The following is a 13,748-nucleotide window of genomic DNA, read 5'->3' as shown; positions in this document are numbered from 1 at the left end:
TGCCGCCCCGTCAATCAACCTGAATACGCAGAACGGACCCAATGACGCGATGGATTTGGCCTTGCTGACCGGCTTCTAAATCACGTGATCGTAGTATTTCGTCGATGTTTCTCGCTTTCCATTTCGGGTTGTTTCCCACCGGTTTATCCCCCGCATAGACTGGCCAATCAGAATAGTTCAAGCAGAGAGAGCCTGAACGGGGTTAGGGTTCGGTTGGCGTCGGCATTTGCCGGTTGAGTAGTCGGATACGTTCAACCGCTATCAGTACGGAGTACGCAGTTGAGTGAAGCTTTGTCGAGACGATCTTTTTTGTTGATTCAAATATTACCGGAAAGGCATGCTTAGGTGACGGATCATTGTTTCGCCTTTTAGAAGCTGCGCGATCTCTCCGTTCCGCGTCAACAATGGCGCTCTCTGGCCTCCTCCGCACGGGATCCCGCTTGGGTCCTGTTGCTCTCTTGTCGACTTCCAGATCATCAACGAGAACAGCAGCAACACTGTCAAGTTCTTCGACTGAGAGAGCAACATTGAACTCGATTTTGATTGCGAATCGAGGCGAAATTGCTCTGTAAGTCGACCTCACTTGATCCCATAGGACTTTCGTTGACGCTTTTTGCTAACTACCTCGGCTTTCTAGCCGCGTCGGACGAACTGCCGCACAGCATGGAATCAAGGTTACGACGCTCTACACGCACCCCGATAGTCGCGCACAACATGCTCTAAGTAGCCCTTATGCGTTCAATCTCGGAGAAACATCCGCATACTTGGATGGTGATCGGATCATCGAGATTGCAAAGCGGGAAGGATGCCAAGCTATTCATCCAGGATATGGATTTGTACGTGACCCTACACGCAGTTGCCATAGGATCACTGCGACTAATTGAGGTTGTAGTTGAGTGAGAACCCATCATTTGCCCGAAAATGTACAGAAGCTGGTTTAGTGTTCATTGGGCCGCCATGGAAGGCGATTGAGGACATGGGAGACAAGAGGTAAGTTACAATGTCAATCGGCCTTCCGAGATTCTACTGTACTAACGTAATGGCAAGCCGATCCAAGGAGATCATGACAGCCGCCGGAGTTCCGTGTGTGCCTGGATACCATGGCTCCAACCAAGACCCCGCGTTTCTTGAAAACGAAGCGGACAGAATCGGATATCCAGTACTTATTAAAGCAGTAAAGGGTGGAGGTGGAAAAGGCATGCGTATCGTCCGGTCCAAGGCAGAATTTCAAGATCAGCTTCGATCTGCAAAGTCCGAAGCTGCCAGTTCCTTCGGCGACGATCACATGCTCATTGAAAAGTACATTACAACCCCCCGACATATCGAGGTCCAAATTTTTGCCGACAAACATGGGAACTGTGTTGCGCTTGGGGAGCGAGATTGCAGCATCCAACGACGACACCAAAAGATCCTGGAGGAGTCCCCAGCCCCTCAGCTCCCTCAGGCCACAAGAAAGGACTTGTGGGACAAGGCACGCGCCGCTGCCCTTGCCGTCGGATACGAAGGTGCTGGAACGGTGGAGTTCATATTCGACAATGACACGGGGGAGTTCTATTTCATGGAGATGAACACCCGCCTCCAGGTTGAGCACCCGGTGACGGAAATGGTAACCGGGCAGGATCTCGTCCACTGGCAGATTTTAGTTGCCCAAGGTGCTCCTCTACCGTTGACCCAAGAGGAGATCGAAGCTCAGATCGCGACTCGGGGTCACGCTATTGAAGCAAGAATTTATGCTGAGGACCCTGACAAGGGATTCATCCCCGACTCTGGCCGACTACTCCATGTCCGCACCCCGGCTGAGACGGACGATGTTCGCATTGACGCCGGTTTCGCGGCGGGCGATGAGGTCTCTGCACATTACGACCCGATGATTGCGAAATTGATCGTGAGGGGCAGTGACCGCTACGAAGCACTACAGAAGCTCCGAGTTGCGCTGGAGGGATACGAAATCGCTGGGCCAATGACTAACATTGAATTCCTGAAAGACATCTGCCAAAGCCCCGATTTCGTCTCGGGTGCAGTCGAGACGGGATATATTAACAAACACCATGAAAAGTTGTTTACAAAGTCACCTATTGAAGATGAGCTCCTAGCTCAAGTCGCACTGGCGTCGATGCTCTCCAGTTCCGGTTCGTTTTTGCCAAGTCCGGTGCTCGGGTTCAGTCCGACATTTCAACAGCGACAGTTCACATTTGCCGCCAAGCAATCTTCCACGGGAGAAGATGCACCCCGCTACCAAGTTCAGATCCGCCAAACGGGCAGAGATGTGTTTGACATTACAGTCAATGGCCGCACCTTTGAATCTGTGCGAAGCCATTTTGACGTGCACACCCGGCTTGTACAGTCTTTCTTCAATCACACGCGACTAGACACTACCGTCATTCAGGACGAGGATACCATTGTCGCATTCCAGCGCGGACGGCAGTACCGACTAACCGCGCCACGGGAGAGTTGGATGGACAAGGCTCTGGGCGTGAAGGACGTCGCCAACAGCGTGCTTGCCCCCATGCCGTGCAAAGTTCTCCGGGTCGAAGTCCAGGAGGGACAGGAGGTTGAGAAGGATCAGCCCCTAGTGGTGATCGAGAGTATGAAAATGGAGACAGTCATCCGAAGTCCACACCGCGGCACCATCTCACGCGTGGTGCACAAAGCTGGGGTAAGTGCCACCACAGACATGACCTCCGCGTACCTTCCGGATGGAGGAGCCTCGGGATGAGCTGTGATGCCTTGATGCCTTATGCTTGGCAGCTGGCCAGACCCGCGTCATCCGCCGGTTGCAGGCGGGGCGGAGTTCAAAGGAATTTCTTAGCGCCTTCCACCGAAGCTTCCAGGCTCCCCCACCTTGTCACATGACCCGCTGAGCATGTCGCTAACCCTTGTGTTTCCAGGACCAATGCAAGAGCGGGACGCCCCTAGTCGAGTTTGCAGGAGAGGAGAACTCATGATTTCGCTTCCATGTCTTTCCGATACTTTCTATCGTATTGGATGGGTCGATGTCCTGCGTGTGCCATGCTTCTCTACAGTCCGGGCTCCGGAGTACCTCGATAGAAATGTCTGAATACATTTGCAGCTTTCAATTCAGATTTTTCACGTTCTGAATCTCCTAGGAGACTAGAGCAGCCCACTGTGGTTCATTAGTCTAGAATTGTGGATTTTGGTCCCTGCCAAGTGTAGTAAGGATAGGCCAGTTCTAAATAAGGAGGTCAAAATTGGCCGACGGGAAACTGACTAGGGCTAGCTGCGATCGGGGTCGGCACCATGTTGCGAAATGCCGAAGCCGAAATCAAGGCAAGGAGGACCATATGCTTGTATGATATTGTATGACGTACTCCGTAAACATAACAGCCACGTTGACGGGTCTTCCTAGTTTCTATCGTGAATAATCCAAGATCTAATGTTGGTTTCTGCTCTTAATTAATCATGAATTGGAAGAAAAAAATGACAATCGGCAAAGGCGCGTCAGCGATCTGCAATCGGGATCCTCCCCGACAGTGGAGCGAAGTGACTAAGTGGATGACCCAAGCTCCTGGAAAATGTGCTGCAATCGGTATCGCGTCAACAAAATCTGTTTGCGCTAGAGGAAATTTCCTCTGGTCATGCGGACACCTTGATGGAGGAAAAGTGGCCTTTGGGGGACATATTTTTCTTTTTCTTTGTGAGGTCCGGGGCGGAGCCGGGCGTTTTCCCACGGTCTGGCCCACTGCCAACTGCCACTGCCCTCTCTCCAATGCTCACGCACTGGCAAGCAAAAATGCCATGAGAAAGGAGTGTATGTATTCAACGACAGCATAATTGCCACAATGCGATGAACTTTCCGCGTAGGTTCTGAGCTTATAAAGAGCAATGGTACGGTTGTGAAGAGTAGAGTCTGGACCGTTGACGGCGGACCACACTCCGCCGGTCTGAGGTCACGATGTGAGAACATGCTCGAAGTGTCAGCTCCACGACGAAACTGAATCTTGCGGCCACAACTCGTACAGATCTGCGGCTAAGCCAGCAAAATGCCCAATTTTTCCTGCCCCTCGCGCCCTATTTAATCGCCTCTTGCCCCCGTCCCCTTTCCGCCGGGATTGTCGTTCCGGTTGCCTCTGTTTTCACATTCCCAGCACCTTAACCCTTCGTTTATTTTCGCATCGCCCGCGCCTCCAGGCATGGCCACATTCCTGAACTCGGCCGGTTCTCGGCAGACCCTGCGCGCCGTCTATCGGGCGACTCGGCCGGCCGTATTGCGACGGCCACGACCGGTGCTCTCTACTAATCTCCGTGGCCTTGCCACCACTCCGGTCCGATTGCAGAGTGATCGGGATTCCGATTCCAAAGCCACGTCAACAACTGGCAGACCGCCGCAGACGAATGGCACGAACGGACACCCGGGTGCTTACGCGCGGACCGATGAGAGCATCGAAATCGAATATCCGAAGCATGAAGACGTGCCCAAGAGTCCGATCGTGCAGGGGCGCGGTGGTATGCACTTCAAGCGGACGCTCGCGTCGTTCTCGCTTGAGAACAAGGTTAGCATCGTGACCGGCGGCGCGCGTGGCTTGGGTCTGGTCATGGGCCAGGCATTGGTCGCATCCGGCTCGGATTTGGCCATTGTGGATCTGAACAGTAAGTGGTACCTCGTGACTCGAACGATCGACGTTATGCGGGGTGCTAATCACGCGCAACAGAGCAAGAAGCCGAAGAGCAGGCTCAGAAGCTGGTCGCGCAGTTCCAGAAAGAGAATCCTGGTGTGGAGCGGTTAGTTTTCCTCAAGTTCTGGATGTCCAGCCGTATCTGACGCGTGACCTGGTAGATTGCCCAAGGTAACAGCGCATTACTCGGATGTCTCAGATCCTGATTCGGTCAACGCCGCGCTCGCAGAGATTATCGAGCAGCATGGCCGCGTCGATCATCTTGTCACATCCGCCGGGTTCACGGAGAACTTTGATGCCATCTCCTACCCCATTGACCGCGTTCGCAAGCTGTGGGGCGTCAACGTCGACGGTACCTATCTCTTTGCGACCGGAGTGGCCAAGCATCTCATGCAGCGCAAAGCCCCCGGCAGCATGGTCTTGATCGGCAGCATGTCTGGAGCGATTGTCAATGTTCCACAGCCGCAGGCCCCTTACAACGCTGCCAAGGCGGCGGTGCGACACCTGGCTGCGTCGCTTGCCGTCGAATGGGCGCAGCACGACATTCGCGTCAACTGCATTAGTCCGGGCTACATGTTGACCGCATTGACCAAGAAGATCCTCGCCGAGAACCCCGATCTGCACAAGAAGTGGACATCTCTCATTCCGCAGGGCAAGATGGGCGTTCCCGAGGATCTCATGGGCGCCGTGGTCTACCTGCTAAGTGATGCTTCTCGCTATGTGACTGGGGCAGATCTTCGTGTCGATGGTGGTTACACCTTGACCTAAGCTGGCAACCAGCGAATATCCCATTCTCTACTGCATTCTCACGTTTTTAGACAAGCGTTCCTTTTCATGATTCTCCGGGTTTTTTGGTTTCCACAGGTACATAGAATCGCGCTGTTTTGTTGAGGCGAATCCTGCATTGGGTGTTTGTTTTCTGGCGGGCTGGATTGAAATCGTTGCCATGCTTCATTGGGGCGGTTGCATTCTTTGCTGGTTGATTCTTTGATTTTTTTTCTTTTTGCGTGAAAAGTTTGGGCAGATGATATCCGATTCTACAAACACCCAGTCACGGTACAGGACTTCAAGTGCGAGGATAGAGCCGGATAGGTGATGATCCTGCTGTGATGCTTGGGACGGTGGCTGATATTCTCCTGCCTGGTGCATGTACATATGCCATGCAATATTGATGGAATACAGGATTAATGCTGTCATTATTCTGAATCTTCCATTCTGGCCATTCTTCATTATACCCTGATGTTTGGAGCAAGGAAGATTGAAGCAAGCAAGGAGCTCTCTGTGATAACGATAGCTGATAAGGAAGCTACTGTAGGCTAAGCCTGATCAGGAAGGAAGGATATCCGCGGAGTTGCCAAGTTGCCAACAAGAAGGAACGCTGCGGGGAGTGGAGAAGCAAGGCAGCGGGCAGCGACCAATCACAAAAACACGAACATGGCATTGGCAGCCATCCTAGGCCAGTTGACCAGGGATTGCTTCATGCCTGGTTCTCAAAGAGCCGAAGGTTCGCAGACGGTGTGAATGAGAGTTCATCGATGATTCATTCATAGATCAATCATTGGTCTGGGCTGGGACCGGCCACGCGGATCGGAGTGAATGCGGATTTCCCGGCCGCCGGTGTGAAATCTGATCCAATCATCCCGCCATTCTGACAGTTATTCGCGTTAGCTTTAGGTTATCGGGGATGCGAAGGCAATCACTTTGATACTCGTCAGGTCGGGGTTTTCTTTTCTTTTTCCCTCCTGACCACGGTGTCGGTGTCTGGTGGCCCGTTTCACTCGCCAAGTTGGCGATTATCTGTCCGAATCAGCCGTAGGCCACAATCATTCTTTCTCCCTTATTGCATTGTCGGCAAAGAGCACCCCTTGGACATTCCTCACAGTTTCCTGCGACTCTCGGACCGTGAACCCTTTATTCCAGTCAATCGGTTACTGCTGACGATTTTGGAGCTATCGGATCACTATTCCGTTCGCGAGAAACAAACATGGGGACCACGTAGATCTGACCGACTCAAGACATCCCGCAGCCTGTCCTCGTCACCGCCTCGGAAGTTTGGCAGAATGGCGCGACGACTTCCGACAGGCGTGGTGATCCCAAAGAGCACCTTTACGCCGGATCTGCAGGGACTCGGCACAGTTGATGTGTCGGATATCGCGATGCTATGGAAAGGTATCATGGCGATGGCCCCAGATTGTGGGAATGATGCCAAGCTCATGATACGGAATCGATAGTGTTCTCTTCCCAAAGCTCGACGAAGAACGTGCATGATCTCACGGTGCGCCGGCTTGAGAATCTGTTCTGGAGAATATGGGGAAACGGGTCCGTCAGAAAGAATCTATCGGGAGCTACGCTGGCGAAGCTCTTCATTGAAGTTACCGAGAACAAATCGGCTCGTGTTTTCTCCACTAAATCTGCGTCGGAGGTTGTCCAATTGCCTGGCTGGATGGCTACTGCTGATGCTAATGTGGGGAGACAGTCTTCTACGTCAATCAAAAGCAATGCCTCTGGAGAGATCTCTCCTGCGCAGAACGTTACTGGCGGCCAGTCAATTTCGAGAAAGCCCTCAGATACAGAGAGCGAAGAGGCCAGTGCTACATCCTCTAAAAAACCAAAGCCTGTGATCACAGCAGTACCAGCTCAGAAGACAAAAACAAAATCTATTTCGCCAACGAAGGCGTCAAGCAAAGCGCCGAAAGCGTTTCCCGATAGTGATGCGCAAAAACCCACTCGTATGCGGACCGCCTTTATCGCAAACACTGCGGCTACGTCAAGACGGCGTGGTGTCCTTCCAAGGCGCAAGTCGTCACAGACTTGTCCCACTGTGAGTACGACCGAACGGTCGGCGACCGATCGAGATCCAACGCCAACCCAGGAGACGGAAAAAAGTGGCTATGGAAATCCATCACCACAAAAGTCGAGTCCCAGAGGTAGAACGCCGCAAGCAATCACTTCCCAATGCATTGACTGATTGACATCCAGCAGGGTCAGCTCTGCCAGAGCCGGCACAGCTGTCGTGGCAGTCGCTGTCATACCTAGAGCGTGCACGACAAGCAAACAAATCGGAAAAAGAATTGAAGTCGCCTCCAGCCGGTTTCTTCTCTGTCAGCAGCGTTCATCATCACAATCGAGGCTCTGAACCATCACCGGAGCGGAGCGAGTCCGGATCGCTCGTCGACCCGGACTTCCGCGGCCGATTTGTGCAGCGCCGACAGCAAGGTGCCGCCGAGAGTGTCAATGCATCTCCGGTCGTTAGCACGAATGCGAGTTACTCCAACCTTCGCGAGCTTCTGGCATCATCTGCACCAAGGAAGGACTATGCCAAAGACGAGGTCAGCACTACAGCAGAGCGACCATCGCGAAGCGTCAGTCGAACTCGCTCAAGCTCGCGTACGGTTACACCAGTGGTTGTGACGAGGATTCCATTGCCGTCCGCGGCGACGGCAGGAATGACGCAGCAGACATCCACCGGAGTGTTTACGGTGTCTAAGATACCAAGTAACGCGCAACTGAGCACATTGATTGAACGATCCAGAGGCGTTCAGGAGAAGGACCGTCCGTAAGGTAGCGAGGGGTACGGCGTTTCGGATTGCTTTGTGAGTAGATTATCGCAAGTACTACGGCGAACTGGTGTCTCTATGCAGGGCATTTGTTGAGAGTACCTAGTTCTAATGATAATCATGTTTCGGACTATGTCACCCTCGGTAAAGCGAGCACCCGCGTTGACATGGCGGCGTTCTCAGCGAGGTAGTTGCCGCGACTGTGGATCTCCTGCGGTATGTGACCGTCAAATGCGTCTACCGTTTACTTTCCCCCTGGCGTATGTATAGGTACCTAGTTATTACTTATCTAACCATTCGGTCCATTCCGATTACTCCGTACATATCATCTTCAAATTTCTAAAATTCCGGTCATCGTGCGCACAATAACGCGTCCGGTCACGCCAATGATGCCGCAACGTTACGATGCGATGCCGACCTTGAACATCGTCAGGATGGCCTCGGCTTCGGCATCTCAGAGGATTATATCGGCAACAGGAATGACTATGAACGCGTCAAAGAAGCTTAGATTACGTACGTTACATGCCCTATTGGGGGCTAAAGGAGTTCTTCAGCGGCGGCACGGCCATTGTTGGCACGCGAGATTCGACAACAACACGCGTAATCCAACCACAACAATGTGTACGGAGTAATCCAATTGTATACCACTTGCCAGCCCCAGTTCTACCCTTCCGTCAACCCCAGCTTCAAGAAAAAGAATCTCAAAATACGTACCGGAGGGTCTGGGATTTTCATTTCCTGCCGGAGATTGTCCACTAGCTCTGCAGTGGCCATATCGTGATAGGATTTGTGCACACCCTCCGGTCTCAAGAGGATCGCCAGGCTGCCGGGGCGCAGCTCGGGAATCTTTGCTTTTATTTGGAGACGAATATTCTCTGCGTTCTTAGAGAGCTTTGTCGGATGGTCGAGTGGTGGAGTACTATTGTTTTCCGCCTCTAGGAGTTCTGTCGGATCCATTTTGGCCGAGTTGTGGACTGCATAAAGGTTAGACACAGGAATCATATAGTCTACTGCGAATCGAGATTAACTTGGGGTCAGACGCGGAAGGGGCACCTTTGCTAATTAGCAAAATACTAGGTTTTCGTGCCTTCAAGAAGGCCGCCGTCTGCGTATGGACAGTTCGAAGCTTCGAATAGATTCATAGCCGTCAAACCTCCACTCCCTCACCTTGCGGGGCCGGAAATTTGGGCCCAAAGAAGACTTCACGAGTCCTATTATCGGTACTATATATAGTTTATAAGTATACATCTTCCTTCAGAGCATTGAAATGTTTCAACGAATGCAAGAACACGGTGCAAATGAATGACGCTTGTAATCGTGAGCAGATCTCATAGGATCTATTAATTCCCCAACTCCGACAGCTTATCCGAAGCAAACTGCGCATTCGAATCTCCATGCTGCGGGTTCTTAAACCAGCGCAATCCGCACCAAACCGCCGACGCACACCAAAGGAACAGATTCGTCAGATCCACCCAGACTGCATGCTTCATACGTTCAATCGCAGAATCCCCCTCCGGATCCTCGGAGATATACATCTTCCCAAAGATCCCAAAGAGCGTCAACCAAAAGATGAACATGATACACTCCCAGACAAAGCACGGCAGGTGCAACGGCCTCCGAACCGCAATCGCCGGACGATTCCCCAGAACAAAGGGCGCGATGAGGTAGATTGATGCAGTGATGCAGGCCATCCCCGCGGTGACGACGGCATACACCCATTTCGAGTCCGCACTGACGTTCTTCTTGTGCGCGGCGCGCAGGTCGACGCCATACAGGCCGATGACGGTTAACCCCATGACGAACTGCAAAAAGCGTAGCAGGAAGTCGGCGAGGATCTTGGCCGGGCTGCGCGGATCGCCCGCACGGCCAGTGAATACTTCAAGGCGTTTTGGACGGTGCATCGTTGCTTCGGGGTCAGAATACCACGCTGCGTGGTGCTGTGGTTGTGGTTGTGCTGCTGCTGCTGCTGCTGCTGCTGCTGGCGGTGGTGGATATGTAGGATACCCCGGGTGGAAAGGAGGAGGATTACTGGCTTGATTCTTTGCAGCTCGTCGTTTTTTAACCTCTTTGGCTCCGATCCGAAGGAGTTTGAAGACGAGGAACCACATGAGATGGAGCTAGTCGAGGAAAAGAATAAGCAGTAATATGTTGCTCTTCCGGAGAGGAAGGACTCGAAGGTGTATCAACAACAGATGCGGATGCGATATAGATGCAACGCCCAGCGTGGCTTTATGTCATACACCGAGAGACAATGGGAATGAATCTCTTGCAAAGAGATCAGGTACAAAGGTCGTTGATTGTCCCTCTTGTCTTCAATCAATGAAGACAAAGCAATGCAGAGTCCGTTCGTTGTTCCCTCTCAAAGGGACCGTCAAAGAAAATAAAATAGAAGGAAAGAGAAGAAACAATCTATAGATCCTTTATCGAGTCAAAGAGAGGCCTGGATGATGAATGATCAAGGGCTCTACAATGTAGGGTTGAAGCCATCTTATTATACTTCCCCGATACCCAACTATGATATTCTTTTCTTCAGAACAATAATGTCCGCAACAAGTTACTCACGTTTCATCAGTCCGTTCGTCAAGAGATTTTGTTCCTTTTTTTAGGATTAGAATTCTATTGTATGGTAGGTAAGGGGAGTGTGCGATGAATGATTGTTCGAGGATGGCCAGCGCTTAGCTCAGGAATCGCTCCTATTGGTCGTATCTTCTGCCGCCAGAGCACCACATGGTAGTCAGAACTAGCACCTCATGGACGTTATAGCTGGCAGGATAAGAAATAGATGAAACTGTCCCAAGAGATCAAAATCGATGATTGTGGAGTAGGTTTGTTCAACCTCGGCGGCCGCTACAAATTTTCAGTTTTGACTGGACGTGAATTCATGTCGGTGTCTCCCAACTCTGCACTTACACCCGCCGTCAAGTCGCGGATTCTTCTCATCCATCTGGTTTGATTCGCACTGGTGCGTCGAAATGGCACGCACCACTTAGTTGTCAAGTCTCTGTTCCAATTTGGGCTCGTTTGTATTCATAGTTCTATGCACAGGCACTCGAACAGCTATGCACATAGATACAATGGAAACGATGGAAAAGAAAGCAAAACCAGACTTGAAAATCGTGAATGCTACCATATGTATAATAATGTTGTTTGGCCCTTATCAGGTCCCCATCACTACTGTCCTTGTCTCGATGGCTCCGACAAAACGCCCGCAATCATGGTCCTCGTACCGAAATCGTAACACGTTCATTTCGTCTGGTTTGGCCAACGCCATGCGATGGTAAAAAATGAATCTGTTCTTTGAATTTGCAATGGAGTGGAGTTGAAATGATGCCATCATCTCAGAAAATACCCGAACACACCTTGGAACAGAAAACCAGCCCCTGTATACCGGACAACCGGCACCGACGAGGGCAGAAGAAACAATGCCAGGAGAATAGAAGCCGAGAAGACGCAAATCACCATGTTCCACTGCCGAGCGCAGTGATGGCTGCCTGAATTATCCTCACAAATCCATCTTGACTGTGAGTGGGCCCCCGAGTCGGAATGCTCTCGATGCATCCCGGAAAACCTCAGCAGCCATTCAACTGCCCGGCCGAAGCCTCACGTGTTCCGGTTCGTGCCTCCTCCGCCGGATACGCCCTTTGGCGGAGGTGATTCCCCATCGGAGGAGCGGCGAGTCCCCGGCGCCGATGGTCCGGACGTCTTTGCTGGATGGTGCAGGGGTCCAGGAGCAGGCGGCGGAATCAAATCGTCATCGTACTCCGGTCCAAGGTAGTCGTCCGGATGAGGTCCAGCAGGATCAATGCTGCCATGATCTGAATGGCGATGGCTTCCCGTCTGAGTAGCATTGGCATGCTTTGTAGAGCTCTTGGTTGCCTTTCTTCCCTTCCGTCCTTTCATTTTGGCCTTCTCGAGAAGCCGCCGCTTCTCTGCAAGCCGACGACGTTCTTTGCGGTCCTTGATCTCGTACTGCCGAATGAGCGCTTCGGGAGGATGACCGAAAATCGCTTCATACTCGCAGAATTCGCAGATCCAAATATCCTCAGGGTCAGGAGGGTGGTGCAAATTGGCATACTGCTGTTGGATTCGCCGCTGGCGGGCGGCCAGGGCGTAAATAGACGCGGCAGACCGGCGAGTCTTCTTGCCCGTGCTGGACGCCGTCCCCTGACCTTGCCCAGACGTTGAAGACCCCGGTTGCTGTGGTGCTTGCTGACTACTGCTGACGGCGCCCATGCTTGGACTTGTCTGTGTGCCCTGGGTGGAGAAGTCTCGCTGACTCTGACCACCATGCGACAGTGAGGAAGTCAAGTGACGGGATTGTTGGGTTAGTGGGTAAGGGGTTGACGACTGCATCGCAATTGTTTTAGAAGAATCAGATTCACAAGTGAATGTGAACTGGGTCTTGCTCGGCGGTGAGTGATTGGACTGCTGATCAAGCAGGCTCCCATTTTCCTGTCCACTCGAAGCGGGAGAGAGTGCGGCTGCATTTGCGATCGCCGTAGAGATGATCCCCTGGTCATACTTGCCCGAACCGTCACCTACAAGATTCACGTCAGAACAAAAAGATCAGCGGATGATTCCAGATGACCTATATACCGTTCTTCGGTTGTGACGGTGGAGTAGACTCACGGCGAAGCCAGGAATTTTTTGCATATGACAGGGGCAGGTTTCTTGCTCCAGCCCGACCATCCCGCTGGCGTCCGAAACGGCCTCGTCCGGGTCCCGATATTCCACCTCCTCCCGACATCGAACCGGAAGACCCATACGTCCCGCCTCTGCTCGTCTCCAGTCCTGGTGAGGAGGATCCCGAACTGGATATTCCCATATTTGCCAGATCCGACGCCAGACTCGAATGATGGCTACTCAAAGAGCCCGAGGTGGGGATTTTCCTCTTTTTCTTATTGTTGGTGTTTTCAAAAGCATCATATCCATCTAATCCGACTGGCGATGACTTTGTGGGCATATCGTCGTAATGGCCGTTCGACGTGGGTGTTGATGGCGGGAGCGATGATGCTCGGAATGCAGCGCTGCGACGTATAACCACGGGGCTGTCCTCATCACCACTCTCTACATCAACGCCATTTTCATATGGGTGCCGGTGATCCCGTTCCGGGCTGCGTTCGCGGTCATAGCTATCGGAGAACTGCTGCTGCATGGAACGTTTGCCGTCGGGTTCCCCATTCTCGGAACCAGAGCTGTTGAAAATTTGCGACACCGGTGGCGAAGGAGGAAGCCGAATCGAGCCAGCGACCTCGGGAGACAGGCGAGATCGCAGCGGTCGTTTCGGAAGCGGCCTGATCAGACGATCTGGATAGACCGGAGATGGTGTGTCTGGAGCGGAGGAATACGACCCGCCTACAGAACTCAAGTCAGTTACCTACGATTCCAGAGGCTCTCCTGAGACGTCTGTGCTGTTATTGTAGCTGGCCATGAATCGGCGGAGCTCCGTCCACACCCAGGCCGGGGAGCAATCGGACGAAAGGCGGGGCGTGAAACGTACTCAGCGTGGCAGCCATCGTGCCCGTTCAAACACCACGGCCCACAAGAGTGTTATTGA

At 52.4% G+C, this 13,748-nt stretch overlaps 7 protein-coding genes across 7 annotated transcripts; 3 read left to right on the top strand and 4 right to left on the bottom strand.

Moving 5' to 3' along the window:
• Positions 1 to 404: 404 nt before the first annotated feature.
• Positions 405 to 2,945, top strand: VTN49DRAFT_5101 (uncharacterized protein; the record flags this gene model as incomplete). Its single annotated transcript, XM_069413122.1, has 5 exons — positions 405 to 568; positions 638 to 836; positions 893 to 990; positions 1,048 to 2,656; positions 2,889 to 2,945. The coding sequence occupies 5 exons, from the start codon at positions 405 to 407 to the stop codon at positions 2,943 to 2,945; spliced, it is 2,127 nt and encodes a 708-aa protein (XP_069267020.1).
• A 1,206-nt stretch (positions 2,946 to 4,151) lies between these two features.
• On the top strand, positions 4,152 to 5,402 carry VTN49DRAFT_5100 (uncharacterized protein; the record flags this gene model as incomplete). The annotated part of the gene is made up of 3 exons (XM_069413121.1): positions 4,152 to 4,608; positions 4,671 to 4,740; positions 4,796 to 5,402. 3 exons carry the CDS (start codon positions 4,152 to 4,154, stop codon positions 5,400 to 5,402), a joined length of 1,134 nt encoding a protein of 377 aa, XP_069267019.1.
• A 27-nt stretch (positions 5,403 to 5,429) lies between these two features.
• Positions 5,430 to 5,831, bottom strand: VTN49DRAFT_5099 (uncharacterized protein; the record flags this gene model as incomplete). The annotated part of the gene is made up of 2 exons (XM_069413118.1): positions 5,430 to 5,583; positions 5,680 to 5,831. The coding sequence occupies 2 exons, from the start codon at positions 5,829 to 5,831 to the stop codon at positions 5,430 to 5,432; spliced, it is 306 nt and encodes a 101-aa protein (XP_069267018.1).
• An 863-nt stretch (positions 5,832 to 6,694) lies between these two features.
• Positions 6,695 to 8,194, top strand: VTN49DRAFT_5098 (uncharacterized protein; the record flags this gene model as incomplete). The annotated part of the gene is made up of 4 exons (XM_069413117.1): positions 6,695 to 6,803; positions 6,866 to 7,056; positions 7,111 to 7,561; positions 7,614 to 8,194. The coding sequence occupies 4 exons, from the start codon at positions 6,695 to 6,697 to the stop codon at positions 8,192 to 8,194; spliced, it is 1,332 nt and encodes a 443-aa protein (XP_069267017.1).
• Positions 8,195 to 8,728: 534 nt separating this feature from the next.
• Positions 8,729 to 9,193, bottom strand: VTN49DRAFT_5097 (uncharacterized protein; the record flags this gene model as incomplete). Its single annotated transcript, XM_069413116.1, has 2 exons — positions 8,729 to 8,854; positions 8,906 to 9,193. The coding sequence occupies 2 exons, from the start codon at positions 9,191 to 9,193 to the stop codon at positions 8,729 to 8,731; spliced, it is 414 nt and encodes a 137-aa protein (XP_069267016.1).
• Positions 9,194 to 9,531: 338 nt separating this feature from the next.
• On the bottom strand, positions 9,532 to 10,299 carry VTN49DRAFT_5096 (uncharacterized protein; the record flags this gene model as incomplete). The annotated part of the gene is made up of 1 exon (XM_069413115.1): positions 9,532 to 10,299. The coding sequence occupies one exon, from the start codon at positions 10,297 to 10,299 to the stop codon at positions 9,532 to 9,534; it is 768 nt and encodes a 255-aa protein (XP_069267015.1).
• Positions 10,300 to 11,791: 1,492 nt separating this feature from the next.
• Positions 11,792 to 13,707, bottom strand: VTN49DRAFT_5095 (uncharacterized protein; the record flags this gene model as incomplete). Its single annotated transcript, XM_069413114.1, has 3 exons — positions 11,792 to 12,729; positions 12,821 to 13,546; positions 13,692 to 13,707. The coding sequence occupies 3 exons, from the start codon at positions 13,705 to 13,707 to the stop codon at positions 11,792 to 11,794; spliced, it is 1,680 nt and encodes a 559-aa protein (XP_069267014.1).
• Positions 13,708 to 13,748: the final 41 nt, after the last annotated feature.

The sequence above is a fragment of the Thermomyces lanuginosus genome, assembly GCF_041956635.1.
Source record: "Thermomyces lanuginosus strain ATCC 200065 unplaced genomic scaffold VTN49scaffold_32, whole genome shotgun sequence".
Classification (NCBI taxonomy): domain Eukaryota; kingdom Fungi; phylum Ascomycota; class Eurotiomycetes; order Eurotiales; family Trichocomaceae; genus Thermomyces; species Thermomyces lanuginosus.
Note: the sequence above shows the minus strand (reverse complement) of the source record. Positions and strands in the feature narration are given on the sequence as shown.